Source organism: Trichosurus vulpecula, chromosome 5, assembly GCF_011100635.1.
Source record: "Trichosurus vulpecula isolate mTriVul1 chromosome 5, mTriVul1.pri, whole genome shotgun sequence".
In the NCBI taxonomy this organism is placed as follows: domain Eukaryota; kingdom Metazoa; phylum Chordata; class Mammalia; order Diprotodontia; family Phalangeridae; genus Trichosurus; species Trichosurus vulpecula.
The window spans coordinates 150,438,521-150,457,175 of NC_050577.1; the positions used below are offsets into that span (position 1 = coordinate 150,438,521).

General features: G+C 36.7%; 1 protein-coding gene across 2 annotated transcripts in view; it reads left to right on the top strand.

The window, feature by feature from the left end:
* The window catches only part of RELN (reelin), a 560,642-nt gene that overhangs the window by 378,119 nt on the left and 163,868 nt on the right, over positions 1–18,655 (top strand). For both annotated transcript variants that reach the window (XM_036762107.1, XM_036762108.1), the window contains exon 20: positions 7,235–7,471. In XM_036762107.1, the coding sequence (XP_036618002.1) occupies positions 7,235–7,471 (237 nt within the window). The remainder of the gene's footprint in view (positions 1–7,234; positions 7,472–18,655) is intronic.

Consider the following 18,655-nt stretch of genomic DNA (forward strand, 5'->3'; position numbering starts at 1 on the left):
TAGAATCCTCTCTCTTCTCATCTCTACCTCATAGAATCCTTAGCTTCCTTAAAAACAGCTCAGGTATCACTTCCTATGGGAAGCTTACCCTGATCCTACCAATTCCTAATTTACCCTCCCTTCATCCCAGGAATTTTTTTGCAGACTTTTGCTTTTAACTTTCAATACTATTGTGTTTTCCTACCATCACTTCCAAAAGAATTCAAGTTTCTTAAGTGCAATGTTTGGTTTTGATTTCGTCTACCCAAGGCCTAGCACAGTGCCTGGCATGTAGTAGGCATATAAGTAATAGAGACTGGACTTGTGGTTTCATTGGCATAGAGAATTCTTGGCTGAGAGGACTCTCTCTACCAAGATAGGTTGGCACCTTCTCTATTCCTTGTAATTTTAGAGAATCACCTAGGGCCCTGAGAGGTAAATAATTTAGCAGGTGACAAAGCCAATATATGTCACATAATAACAGTAATTAAAGTTGAATAGTTGGGCAGAACTCTGTAAATTACTTTCCATTGTATTTGACAGTGGTATATCATATGATGTTAATTTAGTTGTTAAAGAAACTCAAAAAGTTGCCACTACATTAAAGGTGGTCACATGCTGTTTCCTAGCTTTTGAAGAAATTTCTATAGTGTCCTACATAAATTAAGCGCTAAATATTAGTTGAATGAATAGCTTAATGAATAAGTGGAGTGAAGTAAACAGATTGATCTGGAGTGAAAGAAAATTTTAAAAAATAAATTGTGTGATTTAAAATATAACAATGAATTAACAAATGGGGAAACACATCTACATTTAACACACACAGTACCTAAAATTATGAGAGATCTAATTTATTGAAATATATCCCCAAAAGGACCAAAAAATTTTACATAGGGAGTTCATAATTGGTTTTTTTCTCCTACTATCTCATCCCTACTGAATATTTTCTTTACCTTCATCTTGTACTTTGGCTCCATATTTCTTCCCTATTTTCTCAGATTGTCATTTCTGTTATGCATTCATTGGCCTCACATTTAGCATGAGACTCATGGGTCATTTCAATAATGTTTTCACCTAGCAATTTGATTCAGTTCAATAATATTTTATTATCATTATTAAACTATTATTATTATTAAAAAATGTGTGCTCTCCATCGAGAACTGTGTTAGGTGCTGGGGATACAAATATAAAAATTAGGTCACCCCTCTGCCCATAAGGAGGAAAGAGAGGAGAGAATTTGGGGATAATATGTAAGTCAATATAAAATGTATACCAAATGTAATGTAACTTGAGAAAGAGCACTAACAGGTAGGAAGAATAAGGAAAAGCTTCTTCGAAAAAGTAGTACTTAATCAGAGCTTTGAAAAAGGGTGGGGAATATAAGGTGCAGAGGTGAGAAGAGAAAGAGAGAGCCATTTAGACATGAGAGATAGCCTGCCCAAAGGCACACCATTGTGAGATAGATTGCTATGTTCAAGCAATATCAAGGAAGCTAGTTTGGCTGATGTATATGTGAAATGGAATAATATGTAATCAACCTGGAAATATAGACTGGAGCCAGCTTGCAAAAGACATTAAGTGTCAAATAGGAGTTAGTGTTTTGTCTGAGATATGGTAGGGAGCCGCCAAAACTTCTTGAGTAGGGGAGTGACATGGTCAGGCCTATGCTTTCGGAATATCAATTTGCCAGCTATTTGGAGGACAGATTGGAAAGGAAAGAGTCTGGAGACAGGTAGACTAATTAGGAAACTAATGTAATTAGCTAAGTGAAAGATGATGAGAGCCTGAACTGAGCTGATGGCAAAGTGATGGGGAAATAATACAAGAGATGCCGTGATGGTAGAATCAACAAGACATGATAGCTCATTGGATATAAGAAATAAGTAGGGGGGCAGCTAGGTGGCGCAGTGAGTAGAGCACCAGCTCTGGAGTCAGGAGGGCCTGCATTCAAATCCAACCTCAGACATTTGAAACACTTACTAGCTGCGTGACCTTGAGCAAGTCACTTAACCCCAATTGGCCTCCAAAAAAGGCAAAAAAAAAAAAATAAGTAGGTGAGTGAGAATAGTGAGTAAAGTATGACTCCAGGATTGTGAACCTCAATGACTAACTGGATGATAGTGCCTCTAACAAAATAAGGAGCTTAGGAGGAGGAACAGGCTTTTAAGGAAGAAAATGACCTGTTTTGTTTTACACATGCTGAGTTTGAAATATCATGGAACATCCCATTGAGATATCCAGCCAAAAATTGTAATGTGAGGCTGAAATTCAGGAAAGTTATGAAAGCTAAATATCTTTCAGAGCATTGGCCGAAAAATGGCACCTGTGTTATTTGGAATCAATGAAGTTACTTAGAGAAAGTGTAGAGAGAGGAGAAGGCCTATGATAGAACCCTGGAGCATGGACATACCTAGGATGCATAAATAATGATCTTGTAGATAGAATCTGAGGAGTAGGAAGAGAATCGGGAAAGAGAAATATCTTGGAAATTCAGAGGGGAGAGAGTATTCAGGAAGAAGAGACAAAAAGTAGGGCCAAACGCTTTTGAAGGTCAAGAATGAAGATTAATAAAATGACATTGAATTCAGCAACAAAGATGTCGCTGCTGACTTTGGAGAACATGGGTTCCATTGAGTTGAGGCATCAGAAAGTAGATCGCAAAGGGGTAAGAAGTAACTCGGAAGTAAGGAATATGGACAGCTTTTTTGTAGGAGTTTGGCTATGAAAGGCTGGAGAAAGAGGATGATTGCCTTAGAGGATGATAGAGTCGAGGGAGCATTTTGGGTTTTTTTAAAGATGAGTAAGACCTTGGCATGTTTTAATCAGAAAGAGACAGTTAATAGAGAAACTAAACATCAGTGAGAGGCAGAGAGGATCAAAGGAGCAAACTATTTGAGGGAATGGGATCAAGAGCATAGAGAGAGGGACTGGCCTTGGCAAAAAGAGTCACCTCTTCCTCAGAGACTAGAGAAAAAGGGGGAAAGAATGGGAGCAGACATATGAAGGGATTTGAGATGTAGGCCTGAGGAGAATGAGCTCATAATACATGGCCTCCCTTCTCTCAATAAAGTATGAGGTGAGGTTTTCAGTGAAAGGAGAGGGTAGGAGCGTTCATCACCTTGCCTCATACTTTTTAATTCTGCATGAAAACTCTATATTCCCTTCCCTTATTAATCATAGGATTTAGGGTTGGAAGGGACTTTGAAGTCTTTGGTTTGATCTGGTCTGGGGCTCCTCATGGCCAGATAATCCTGATCTGAGGTAAGCCACAGCATTTTCTCCACTTTCATCCTTAGGCCAATGAACTACTAGTAAAAATCATGAAACTGCCAAATGAACTCATAAACCACATTCATGTGGTTTAAGCGCAGGTGGAACCTCCCTGTCTCTCAGAAATCCTTTTATTGATTCTGTGGCAAATTTCACAGTATCCATTCAAAGCTTTTCCACCTTCGTCAAGCCTAAGCTTACTTTTAATTGATGCTCTGAGGAAACCTTTTCTCCAGCTCTGCAGAAAAAAAAAATTGATGCCATCCAATCTATGCTCCATCAGCTCATCTCTGTTACATTCAAACTTCTCTGTATCTTTACTCAACTTTTCTTCCTTCTTTTATCAGAATTCTTTCTCACATGCTTTAATACTTTGTTTAATCAGTTATTCAATGGCATGTATCTTTAACCTCTCTTCCTTGGCTCTTTCCAAGTATGATTAGGTATTGCATAGTCATTAAAAACCCTCTTTACTCCAGAGATGGCTTTCCATCCCTCTCCTTCGCAGTGGGTGTGGTATCAGAAAAAGTACTGGACTGAGTTAGAAGACATAAGTTCAAATACTCCCACTAACTGTGTGACTTTCAGCAACTCAACTCCACTCTCTAGGTCTCAGTTCTCTTCTCTATAAAATGAGAGGTCTTTAATTTATTGAAAGACTAGTCTAACCTATTCATCCACTACCTCATAACTAAATCATCACATGTTGTTGTTCAGTCATTTCAGTCATGTCCTACTCTTTGTAAGCCCATTGAAGGTTTTCTTGGCAAAGACACTGGAGTGGTTTGCCGTTTCTTTCTCCAGCTGATGTTACAAATAAGGAAACTGAGGCAAGTAGGATCAAGTAACTTGCCCAGGGTCATACAACTAGTAAGTGTCTGAGGCCAGATTTGAACTCTTTAGACATGGCACTCTATCCATTGAACCACCAAACTGCCCCAAATTGTTGCATAATGTTTTACAATTTGGGTTCTTTGATAATAAAGGCTCACATTTTCATGGTGATTTAAAGTACAGAAGGCACTTTACATATTATTATCTCAATCGATCCTCAAAACAGTCCTGTGAGTTAGGTGCCATTATCCTCATTCTGCAGATGAGGAAACTGAAGCTCAGAGAGGTTAGGTTACTTTCCTAGGATCATCCAGCTAAAAGTAGTCTGAAAAGCAATTTGAACCCAGGTCATCCATGTGCAGTGCCCCATCCATTATGCTATGCCCGCTTCTCAACAAAGGAAAATAAGAGTACACAAACAATAAGGAGAAACCAAATGCTGTGCATTGTGTTTGTCCTTCATTCTCCAAGAGGACCATGACATCAGGGAAATGATGACATGACTTGCAGTTGATTTTGATTTGAGGAGGGAGGGCTGGGCAAGGTCACCAGCCTCACTGTCTCCTCCAGAGCCATCTGGGTCCAGTGGCCAGATATTCACCAAGATGACTAGAAATGGCCCGGGATGCAATGGGAGACCCTGGACCTTTTAGGCTAAGGTCTTTTCAGGTTTTCACTTTGAGTGAGGTAACACCCATTCAGTGAATAGGCCTCTTTAAGAAGTTAATCAAGGCATGGCCCCTTTAATCAAAACTCAAAAAAAAAAACCAAACTGGGAGGGGAAGACCCTCAGCATTCCTGGCCAAAAGAGAAACAGTTACTATTCACTATTTGCAAACTGTATAAAGCTAAGACCCTCTTTGTTTTCTCAGACTCAAACCCATCAGCCTGACTTCAAAACCATGTTTCTTTGCTTGCTATTCAAACTTTATTTGATCCTCCTACTAATTTCTGCTACTTATTTGGAAAAAATAGATTATCTATATGATCTAAATATTCAACAGCTCAAAAATCATGAACGGCTCCCCACTATCTACCAAAGTGAAAAGTTTTTATTTAGTGTTCAGAGCTTTCCATAATCACTCTAGCACCAGCCTTATTTCCCAGCTTTGCATCATAGTACTCTTTCCTCATATAATCTATTCTTAGGCTCAGCAGATATTTCCCATACCTTCACATGTTTTTGTCTTTGCTCAAACCACTATTGTTAGAAATACAGATTATTTTTCTTGGAAGCAAAAAAAAGATATGAAAAATCTTTTGAAATGAAAAACAAAATATCTTCTAAGCTTACAAACAAACCACTTTTTAGGCTCATATTAAAGCAGGAAAGGCAATGTGCTGTAGTAGATAGAGTTCCGGCTAGGCGATTTGAAAGCCCTGAGTTCAAGTCTTTCATCTGACAAATATGCCAGCTGTGTGACAAGCAATAACTCCCTAAGACTGTGTGTTGTAGAGAAGTTGTCAATCTACTTTAGTGGAGTGACTTTCCTCAATGGGAGTTCCCTGTAGCAATGAAATCATGAGTCTGGTCCAAATAAAATAAAACTGAAGTTTCATTTTTTACTGCGAAATAAATTTCTTTCGGCTCATTTTGAATATAGTGAAAAGAAATATGATCATTAAGTATTTAATGTAGCTGGCTATTATGCTATTTCATTTTTTTAATTATAGATTTTTCATTTTGCTTTTTGCTTTCTTACTAGAACATTCTAAGTACTAGTATAATGCGTTGTTATACTAGTATGTAAGTATAACGTTGTTATACTAGTATACAAGTATAGCCTTGTAAATGATCTACCAGTTAATGAATATGATCATTTTATCCTGCTTCTTTATAACCATGGGGTTTTTAATTAGTTTTTGCTTTTCAATATAAAATATACATAGTATAATTTTAACTGTTCACTTATTGATAACTAAGGATATGGCTTGAGTTAATATGAATATGACCAAATGTAAATGGTCCAATTCCTCCTTCCAACCAGAAAATCTGAAACCCTCTTTCAAAAAAAATTCATAATCATCTGCTTCTGGGTCATCTAACTTGTCACTTTATTTTATGTTTTTGTTTTGTTTTCCCTTTCCACACAAGGAAAAAATCCCCTCACTTCAGTGTGCATTTACTGAAATGCCTCTCTTGGTATTTAATTGTACACTGATGGAGACAAATGTTCCACTTGCCATTTGCTTCACATCTCACCTTGTGAATATATGTGAGCAGCATAGAACTGTGATTTATGGAGCTTTCAAGCAGATGTCATTGCAGTGGCAATTAATGTATGGTCCCTGCTGCTGTATACAATAATTGCTCCTGGAAATTAGATATTATTCTTAATTTTCCTTACCGTTTGTCAGGTACAGGTTTGTTGTCTTAGCCACCATGACAGATCAAGTGACCTTGGCATGCGGTGCTAAACTCATGGGAGTGAGGAATTTGACGGTTTCACCAGCACAAACTTATTTGTGTAGCATGAAACTCATGTTGCTTTACCAAGACAATATAAATCCTTCTCATTTTGGAAAGCTGTGGCTTTAGTCTTAGTTTTTGTAAGAGCACATGGATGATGAACACATAGATAAATTACAATACTCCTAGCTTAATTCCATTCAATTTAACCAACATTTATTAAGCACCTACTATGGGTACCACAGGAGATAGTGTTGCACAGTTGTTAGCTGTCCTGAGATTAAGGAAATCCTGCTTCTGATACACATTCACTGTGTAGCCTTGGATAAATCATATAACCTCACACTAATTCTCCAAGAATCTAACTTGCAGGTCAGGTGCCAGCTCAATAGAGAAAGTTCTTCTCTATGGGCTCTCTTCACCAATGAAATCACCATCCTGATCTTTAAAAGTGGCTACCACCCTGTGCAAGGCATTAAGAAAGATGCAAAAATAAATAGGATACTTTCCCTGCCTACCTGGAGCTTACACATGTATTGGGGATGCTTTTTGTTTGTAGAAGAGGAAATAATGCAGGACAAGAGAGGACGTTGGCAATAAAGAGCAAAAATACTTTGATATGTTATAGTCCCTTCAGTTAAATAATAATGTGATATAGATGCTGGCATTTTTATATTACTGAAGTATCTTGAACATGCATTTTTTTCTTCCCTTCCTATCCTAAATTCCCTCCACCTGCAGAATTATTTCTGTGGAATTACCAGCCGATGCACAACAGTTTGGAATTCAGTTCAGATGGTGGCAACCATATCACTCTTCCCAGGGAGAAGATGTATGGGCTATTGATGAGATCATCATGACTTCAATACTTTTCAACAGCATTAGTCTTGACTTCACTAATCTAGTGGAGGTCACTCAGTCTCTGGGATTCTACCTGGGAAATGTTCAACCCTATTGTGGCCATGACTGGACTCTTTGGTAAGGATTTAAATGATTTATTGTAATTAGAAAATCAATTTTAGCAACTGAAAGATGTGTTGGGAAGGATTTCTAGTGGTGCATGTTTGTGTAAAACTGGAACTGGATTAACAAGAAAGGGTATAGAAATGCTTTTTGGAAATGTTTAAGTAAAATTATTTGTGTGATCCTACTTGGAAGTAGGAGGATGGATTCTTCCAGCTCTCTGACTCTTTAAACATAATTGGAAAATATGGTTCTAAAAGAATTTTACTTACTTTACTACTGAGTCCAAAGCAGGCCTATTTGATTTCTCCAGATGAATCTCTTTGGTTGTTATTCCTTGTAATTGTCTCCAGAGTGCATATCACCAAATGTCCAATCAATGACCTAATCATAATTAGAGGTAAATTTTATACTCCAGTGCACAGAGAATTACCTTTGATGGAATTGTGCATGTACAGTGATTTCCCACACACAGCAGGATAAAATTTTTGCTTCAAAATTACTGCTAATGGAAATGAAAGTACAGCTGATCACTTTCGCTCTGGGTTCTTTCAACCTAGACAGAATGAAAGAGATCTATGAAAAGGTCACATTCTATGCTTTGTCAGTTGAAAACCTTTCATAGCTAGTTTCTGTGCATCATTTTTTAAAGTCTTATTAGGAAAAGGAGGAAATTATTGGACTTAAGTGAGGGGATACAAGCACAAGCAAAAAATTAACTCCTTTGAATTTTATGTATTATTAGTTTTTTTAAAAGCCAATTCAGTTTAGTTATGTACCTATAAACTACAAACTGAAATGCTTAAGTTTGCACAGTAGTTGTTTTAGCACTTTGCAATATAACAATGATACCATATGATAAATTCAAGTACTAAATGAAGGTGTTTATTTTTTAGAAATGGTTTACATCTTATTTTTTTACAAATAGCATCTGCTGAAGTAAATTCCAAACTTGCTGAGTGTGTCATTTTGACACGGGTTGAATGCATGATAACAGCAGTTTAATTTCTGCGCTTTGATCAAAGTCCCAAGAACAATATCCTTTCGTACAAGTCTGATGAATATTTTTAACCTACTGCCGCTTTAATTGGTACAGATACATTTATTCTGAGAAAGTACAATCATAGTAATTATAGAAAAACATAAGGAAATATAAATAATTGTACAATCCCCATGGACACCTTGAACAGCACCATAGGAGTTTTATTAACAAGTACATTTGAGCAGTCTGATTTGACTTTGTGATCATCTCTGAAAGTGAAGGAAGTTGACGTGGTTCTGCAAATAACAGAGAATATGTTCAGGCAGTGATAATGAGGACATAGAAACACATTAACCACTTTAATAAGGACAAGAAAAGTGCTCACTGTTCATTAAACTGAAACAACATAGTAGATCTCAAACTGTTCACATTTTCTTAGCCAGTGAGTTAGAATAAAAACCCCTTTAACAGTATTGTTTCCTCGGCTGTTACTGACTAGCATATCATCTAGGACCCCATTTCAAGAATCAATATCAATGTACAACTTTAGCAGTACTTTTTCAGAAACACTTGTTACAGTATTCAAAATAAGATTGCCACATTGGAATGACTTAAAATCTGTGTGTCAGTCATAACCTCCTAGTCAGAAAAAAACAAGCTGGTCTATTTCTTGATAGAAAACCATTGGAGTATATTATCTTATTATGTAAACATTCTTTAGGACACATTCTAAGACGTGAACTATACCCTTCACTGACCTTGTTTCTCTCCAGGGAAATTTTTTAAGTTCCACAAGATCTGTACAAATGGCTGGTGTTAAATTAATTATTGTTGGCTTTTCCCAGCTGTGAGTTCATTTGGTTCTCATTTTCTAACTCATGACTTTCCATGAGCATGGATTGCAAAGGCACTGAGAGTGTTCTCCAGGGAAAACTTAGACAATTGCTTTTTCATTAGGAGAACTATAGTCAATATGCTATAAATCACTCTACAGCATGTCATCATAGAGCACTTTTTCAGCAGAGGAAAGAATTGCTTATAATTATCTGTGATGCTTTCATTTCTTACTGAGAATCCATAAATCAGGGCCTCTATCAGCTTTAAGCTGTAGGACAGCTTTCTTGATAACTTTTCCCGTATACATTTTAAACAAAATATTATGAAGGTAATTATTTCCTTTGGAATTTATTTGAGATTGAAACCCCCAAAATGGACCCAAATTATAATAACCCCAAGAGATACCACAAATAAGAAACCATATTCTCAGATAATTCAGTATCTGGGGACTTAGAATCAGTGCTTCCACAGAGGGATGGCTGTGATGGGATTTTAGAAATAGTGTCTATTTTTGGTGGATGTAAGGAGATACTGGAAAATGCATCACTGGTTATTTGAGAATGAAATATGGTATCTCTTTGACTGTTTTTGAAGTCATTTTAAAACCAAATTAGTCACCAAAGTCAAATTTGTCATCTTCCATTCTAGAAAGACAATAAACAGCATTTTGCCTGAGTGATATTCCCTGAAATGGGAGCATATTCCTTGGATTTTAAAGAACAAGATAGAAATCTTTCACTAGGAGGCATATACACATATACGTATACATACATACATATATGTATATATGTGTGTATCTGTGTCTGTGTGTCTCTTTATATGCTTGTATGTATTGTATACACTTAAGGGCTTTGGAGCACACACACACACACACATATCTAAGGGCTTAGGAGGTAATTGCTTTGTTTTTACATCATATACCTAGGTTCTGAACTTTTTCCCCTATTTTAATATGGGCAAACAGGTTTTTCAGAATTTCATTTGGAAGTCAGTTTTAAGGAATTTAGAAGAAACTTTCTAAAAACCATGTTTGGATGGTATGTAGTCCTGGAACTTACTTAATGTCTGGTAAAGATAAAAAACTGAACACTTACAATAAAAAGTAACATATATATAAATATATATACATATATTTCCAATACTAATTGTTAACAAAACCAAATCAATAACACTGAATGATATATAATAGTTTTTAAATTATATTTTGAATACTTCTTGAAAAATAGATTTAATTTGAGGAGAAAATAGACACTGTCAAGTTTCTGAAGGGGATTTGGAGGCATTTTTTAAAGGCTTCAGAGGTTGATAGCACTGGGTTTTTTATCTCATTTTCTTGGTATCTTTCCTTTTCCCTTCAATACCGGTATATCACTATTTTTGTACATATTAATCATAATTAGGGTCATATTTTGAGTAACAAAAGGAGTGGGGAGCAAGGCAAAAGAGAGAGATTTTTCTGAGGTAATTGGGCAAGATTTGAAAAAGACTAGAAAAGGGAGATTAGAGATAATTGCACACATGTGAAAATAGACTGAGGTGAAATTCAGTGTAAGTGATGAAAGACAAGAAAATGGGGAACTTGGCATGTGCACAGTCCCCATCCTCCCCACCCCCTGGGGAAGGGGAAAGATATTGTGAAGTTGTTGGGTCAGAGAGTTTCACATATTGCCCACCATGTAGCCTTGTACACCTAGGACACATTGGACACTGTCCAGAACAAAGAAGAGATTACAGAGTTGTTCTGGGGTGTGGGAAGGGAAAGGAAAAGATTAGGGAGGAAGACTAAAACAGCTTCTGAGAACTAAGTTTAGAAGAAGGCAATGTGCTCTCGGTGGTTTATGGGTGTAGGGCATTCACTGGTTGAATGCTCTCAACTCAGGGAGTTCTGTGAAAATACAGAAACATTTACATGGAGAATTGAAAGTCATGCTGGGAAAAATGGGTAATGTCATAATTCTGATATTGCAGTTGAGAAACCTTTTGATGTCATAGAATAGACAGTTTGCCTTGGAGTTAGGAAGGACTTATTTCAAGTCTTGCCTCTGATTCGTACTTGATGTGGGGACCAGGGCAGTTTACCATATCACTACCCTCTGGCAATTCTCAAAAGATATTTTTCAGAGAAGGAGTTGTGTTCTGGCAATGCAATTTCCTCACCAGGATCTCCCTACTCTGATGAAATCACAGATCCAGTAAAAAGAGAGATAGATAGATAGATAGATTGATTGATTCAGTTTTACATTTGAGTTTCAATTACGGACAGAAATATATTAGTCAGATATTTTGAAGAGAGAAGTCTAGAGGAATAGATATGGAGAATTTGGGAAACTCAGAATGGTGATGGACTTGACACAGGAATAAGGAAGCTCAAAAGAGGGATGGATTTGGAGAAAACACAGTTTACAATGTATTGTAATATGTGTGTGTGTGTATTGTGTATGTGTGTGTGTATATACACAGTCAAATGATGAAAGTGTAGTAAACAAAATTAGGGTATGAAAAGTTCTACCTCAAAAATTGTGAGGTATATGCTCAATTACAAAAACAATTAGAAATCAGCATCTCTCTAGGCTAATGACTATCCAGTGTGACTCCTATAAAATTTGCCAACCAGGCATGATAAAGCAATTCTTTAACTCATAGGTGCACAGTTCAAGCATGGAGGAAAAGACAGAGAACAAGATATTCTCCCATATCTACTGATCTGTAACTTACAAATAGGCATCAGAATAAAAATTCATTGTATTGAAATCTACTTCCCTTTTGATTTTTTTAAATAGCAGTTTGTGTTTGGCAGGTGTATTTACCACTCTTAAGGGTATTTCCTGCTGGAAGATATTTTTTTTGAGTTTATCTGCAGTGGGGCTCCTGAAAGTAGCCAAAACAAGTTCAACCTAAAAGAAGGAATAGGGTGATAATGGCAAAGGTGGATTTCAAAAACATTTCAGATGTCAATTTTGAAGGCCTGCTAAAGAATTACATAAGGCCCAAATTATTACAAAGTCCCTAAATTTTGAAAGGAAGGAAATTGAATGAAAACTAGCAGAATATCTAAATTTTGGAGCTGGAAGAAAACCCAGCAGCCATCTAGAGTATTCTGTACCCAAAAAACTGCAAGATGCACCCTCTTTCGGGGTACAGGATAGTGGCTAATAAAAACTCCTCCTTTCCTTTTATTTTCATGAAGGCAAAATGAGCAACGCTGTGAGTGAACACATATGGACTGTACTATATTGTAAATCTTTGCATTATTGTTTCACCAAAACCCATCCCTCTTTTTAACTTTAATTATTTTTGTTAAATCCATCATCATTCTTTGGGTGTCCAAGATTCTCAACATCTTTTTTTCCTTGACTTCTCTTTTCAAAATGTGTTTGAATAGTACATTTCTGTCCACATTAGAAGCTCAAATATAAATTTGAATTGTCCACAAGTTTGGTTTGTCTTGTGAGTTGACTCTACAATCAAGCATTCAATGAGCATTTTTAAGTACTTGCTATGTGCCAGACCCTAGATTTAACAAAGACAAAAGTTGGAGGTTCTTACGTCAAAGAACTTATATTCTGTCAGTGGAGACAACATGTGTGTTTGTACATGCACACACAGAATACATGCAAGGTTGTTTGGGGGAAGCAGGGTATTAGCAGTTGGGTAGATTATGGAAGACCTCCTATGGAGTGGCATTTTAGCTGAGCCTTCAGAGGTTAGGGATTCTAAGCTGTGGAGATGAGGAGGACCATAATATGTAATCTTTTAATAATGGGGTGCTAGTCTTTCCTTATTAACAAATGCAAAATAATGGAAAATGGTCTTAGATGAGATCTGGGCAGATCAGGAAAGGCATCATGTAAAAAGTCAAATCTTTAAGGAAGTGAGAGATTCTAAGAGATTGAAATAATAAGGGTCACAATCTGTATTTATTTTTTATTTTCATAAGGGTGCTACTCTTTCCCTATTAGCAAATGTGAAATAGTGGAAAGGTTCTTGATTGAGATTCAGAAAAGTTCTTACCGGTTAATATTTTTGGTGTCACTAGAAGGGACTCTAAAAATCTAAAACTTCCCTCCCTACCTCTATCACCTTGCAGCGACAGGAAGGAACTATAATGTGTAGTCATTGAGAACTGTCCTTTATTGTTGGCATATAACCCCTCTCTCCCATAGCCCCGTGAGTCTCTAGGGATGCTAAGACAAGTAGCAGGAGATGTAGACTTAGGAATAGGTTGTTGACAAAAAGTGCTTTGGAAGAGGCTCAGAAGAGGTTCAGTATTAGCAGTTTAACATGTGGACACCCCCAAACCTCTGGCCATTAATTAAGCAATGACTTTGACTTCCCGCTAATTTTTTCTTGTGCAACCATATAGGTGCACATAAGGATGAAATGGTTAGATGTAAAAGATATAAATAAACTGAAAAAAATTCATTTCGGAGACACGGCCTTAATCTCCAAAGCTTCTGTACTTATACTTTTTTCTATCTTTTCCTGTAAACTAGGAGTTTTTAATGTTATTGTCAGATCCATGTGTCAAAAATGTTATGCAAATGCTAAATATTATGTACAGTACTTTTCTTTGGAGAGGGACTAAATAAACAGAAACAACAAAGTAATTTTCTACCTTAGTTTTTATAGGATGAAAGTTTACCTCAGTGGAAGTAAGTTTCCATATCAGGATGAGAAAGTCTGAACCCAAGTTTCTAGATGTATTCTGGAAATGGAGTCAAGAATAAAGAACCTAAAGAGAATAGCCCATATACCCAAAGATTAAAGGCAAAGAAAAAAACACTAGGTAGAAAAAGACATTAAAAGCTCTTGATTTTTGTTAGTCCTCAAGGAGATTCATAAAAGTAAAACACCAAAGTAATTCAGATGCTGAATTCACCTTTGAAATCTTTAGTGAAAGAAATAAAGGGGAAAAAACAACATAGTCACTTAGGAACTTATAAAAAATCTTTCAAAAGGAGTAGTGAGCAAAATGCATGAAGAAATACCATATGTGAAAAAATTTCAAATTTCCTTATAAGCGGTAGGTATGTCAGGGTGATATAATTTATGAAGCCTATTCTATGAAACTACAAAATAAACTGGTGATAGAAACAATGGATGCAATAAAGTTTTTCATTACTTTTATTAGATACAACATTAAACATCAATACAAATAACTGTACCTACTTAATAACATTTTATATTTAATTTATTTCAATGCATAAAGTATTAAAACACTTTCAGTTTCATAGGGTGATAGCTTGAAATCTGAAAAGGATTATCTAATCCAGATCCCTCCTTTTATGATCCTGGAAAATGAAGTCCAGGGACCTTAAATGACTGGCTCAGAGTCACAGAGTGCACCATAGCCAAGATTTAAACCTGTGACCTTGGAATCCCAAGCCAGGACTCTTTGGGCAGGACTATTGTCCCTACTTCTGCCTCAGATCTTCATCCAAAGTTTCACTTCCTTTATTCTCATTCATTTCTTCAGCTACTAGCTTTTCCTCATATAAATATACTCTAACAGTATTAACAAAAAAGGAAGAGCATCTGTTCAAAGATATTTTTGTAGCAACATTATATTCAGTTGCAAAAATAGAAGGGAAAAAAACCCCAAACCTGGAAGCAACCCAAATGTCCAACAATAGGGGAACATTTAAATAAATTGTGGCAATGGAATACTATAAAATTCAGGGGTGGGGAACCTGCAGCCTCGAGGCCACAGGTGTCCTTCTAAGTCCAAGTTCTGCATCGTGTAGATTCAGTCAAAGGGCTGCACTTGAAGACCTAGAGGGCCATATTGGTCTTAAGGTTGCACATTCCCCACCCCTTCAAGTATAAATCGATTAAGATGGACACGTGTTCAAGCTACAAAGAAACCTATGATAAAGTTTTAAAGACAGTTACGAGTGGCATTATTCCTTACCAAATTAGTCTGAGTTGTTGAAAATAAGAAAATGGAAACTGAAGGGTAAGCTTGTCAGCAAAAGGTTTACAGTTATCCTCACGTCCTTAGCTACTGATAGAAATTGTCAGTTTGGTGAAAATCTAGCATATATCTAGCAGGGCAGTGAAGGCAGTGGCTATGATATCAGACTACCTTCACATTTAAATATCTAAGGTAAGTTTAGCTCCTACATGACACTAAGCAAACAGAACATGGTGTAGGTCTTCTATTTTCCTGAAAATGAGTCTGCACATCTATAAAAGTTTTCTTTGAAACTACAGAGGAAAAAATGTTGTGAATTTAAAAATTGATTTAAAAAAATGAGGCAGTGTGATGGAGCAGAATGTGTGTTGAATCTAGAATCAGAGGACCTTAATTTGAATCCCATCCTAGTCATTAACTACTGGTCTGACCCTGAGCAAGCTGAAGAGTCTTTATGGGCCTGTTCCCTTATCCATAAAAATGAAGGAGTTGGATCCTCTGACCCCTGAGGTGTCTTCTGGCTCTAATTAATGATCCTGGATCCTTGGACATTTTCTTCTCTGTATTGATAAATTCATGTTTTAGAATTTGTTGAGACTGAAGAGTTCATCAGAATTTTCTTTAAGGTACTAAAACTTTGGGTGAAACGTATCTTTTAATGGATTGGACTTAGGTACAGGGTCAGTTGTCAAGGAATGATCCCTAGCCAAGTACCATGGCAGTTGTATGTGATGTTCATCAGGTGCTTGTCTCTCTCTCCCTTTGATGTAGCCTCAGGAGGTTAGTTGCTTGTTTTTGTTTGTTGTGATGGTGGTGTCCTGGTGTAGTGGAGAGGGCAGATGGCTCCCATTCAATGTCTTTTAAAGGATATACTCTCAGAATCTGCAACCTAAGATCTTTCAGCTCTGTAAAACCAGCTGTTTATCGCATTCATGTCAAATAAGATACATTGCTAGTCTCTCCCCAAAACAAGCAACAAAGTTACATTATTATTATTTAATTAGGCCTTATAGCAACAAGGGATGAGAATATTATTGTGATAATACTTATAATACTGATTATTACAACAACAATACAATATTGTAGTATCATCCCTCTTTTTGGTGACCCAGCTGTAGTTCTAAATGACTTTCTTAAGGACTCTCTGCTTCTCTCATAGAAATACCCTTAAGCCTCCTAATAGCAGATTATGTTACCAGTCTCATGCCATCTGTATGCTGACACAGGCAGGGTTCTCTTCTGTGCCTGTGGCTGTGAAGAAGGGAAGTCGATTTTCATTTTGCCTATCAGAATATGCGCTATCTTGGACAGTCAAGAAGAGGGAATCGTTTAGTCATTTCTCAGTCAGGTCTGACTCTTCATGACCCTATTTGGGGTTTTCTTAGCAAAGATACTGGAGTGGTTTGCTATTCCCTTCTCCAGCTCATTTTACAAATGAGGAAGTGAGGCAATCCGAATTAAGTGTTTTACCCAGGGTCACATAGCTGGTAAGTGTCTCAGGCCACATTTGAACTTAGGTCTTCTTGATGCCAGACCAGCCACTCTATCCACACTGCTCCATGCCTATCATTCTGTGAAAATCTTGAGTTTGTTTCAGTGAAAGAATTAGGTCAGAGGTGTTTAAAAGATCATGGGAGGGGACATGTCACTGCACTATAGAAGGGCAAATGTCATTACTTTAAAAAAAGTGAAAAGGAATGGATTCTGTAAACTATAAACCTACTAAGTTGATTTTGATTCCTAGTAAAATTATATGATGTATTCTTATGGGGATGGTTACTGATGATTTAGGGGGGAGAAAGTCATTACAGAGATCCAGTATAGCTTCAAAATAGGTCATGCCAGACCAGTCTCATTTCTTCTTTTATTTTAACAAAGCTACATGACTGCTACATCAAGAGAATGCTGTAGATAATGCCTAAATTTTAGCAAAGTGCTTGAGAAAGTCTCTCCTGCTATTTGTGCATTCAAGATGAAGATACATGGGCTAGATAATAGTGCAGTATGATGCATTTGTAACTGATTGAATGGCTGAGTCCAAACACTAGTTAGTAGTGGCTCATTCCTAACATGGAAAATTGTCTCTCGAGAACTTCTCTAAGGATCCGTGCTTGGCCTGTGCTGTTTCATAACTTTGCCAATAACTTAGGTAAAGGTATAGATGACATATTTGTCAAATTTGCATATATTAGGAGGATAGACTAACATATTGGATGTCAATATCAAGATCCAAAAATATGTCAACAGGCTAGAGCAGTTGGCCAAATCTGATCAAATGAATTTTAATAGGGACAAATGTAACGTCTTTAACTTGAATTTAACAAAGCAGCCTATCAGCTGTGAAACTGGGGAGCTGTGTCTGGACAGCAGTTTTTTTCTGAAACAGATCTGATACATTTCATGGACTGAAAGTGCTACAGTGATAAGATGTTTATGCAGTATAAGGGTGATATTATTTTATCTGCATTAAGAGAGGCATTGTGTCCAGGATTATCAAGGTGATGTATCCATTGTAATCTACCCTAACCATGCTCCATTCTAAATATTTTGTTCAGTTCCAGGACATTTATAAAAATAAGAATAGAGATAAACCTGAATTGTAAAGGTCCTCAAGATAGATAGGAGTACACTAATAAACGTTTAACAACCATCTCCCTGGGGGAAAAACACATTTATTCTGCATTATTAACACTTTCTTAAGTCTAGACAATCCACAGCACAGCAAATCAAGCCCTGATTTGTAGTTCGGACATTTCAGAGGTATAAATGCTCACAGTGAAAATTTAATAATTGGCTGGATACCATTCAAACTGGCTTTAGTACACCTATGTATATGCAGATCAACTGAAGCGACTGGGGATGTTTAGCTTAAGTAGATTGATCCGATAGTGATTTTCAAAAAGTCTGAAGGACTATAACTTGAATAAGAGATTAGATTTATTCATTTGGCCTCAGAAGACAGACTTAGAAGCAATAAAAAGTTGCAAAGAAGCAAATTAAGGTTTAATGTAAGAGCTATTTGAAAGTGTTTTGGCTGCCTCACAAGGTACTGGGTTCTCCTTTATTAGAGATCTTCAAGCAAAGACTACTTTTTGAGTATTTTATAAAGGTAATTCTTCCTCAATTATAGGTTAGCTGGCTTCTGAGTTCTCTTATACCTCTGAAAAGAGACCAGGACACAGGTTGAGGGATTAGCCTTAGCAGAATAAGGACGCCTCTTCCCTTAACAAGATAATTCAGTAGAATTGGATAGAAAATCATTTCTTAAAGCAATTAATTCATTTAATTTTACTCCCCCACCAATTCTTCACAGACTTTTATCAAAGTACCAATTGCTGCCCAAAGAATATTTGTTAGACACAGCAAGCTTGTTTGCAATAGCTGATGACCTTAGAAAGGCACTTAGTAGGGCTATTTCCATGAGTTTTATTCTAATGAAGTCGCAGAAACAGTCATAGACCACACA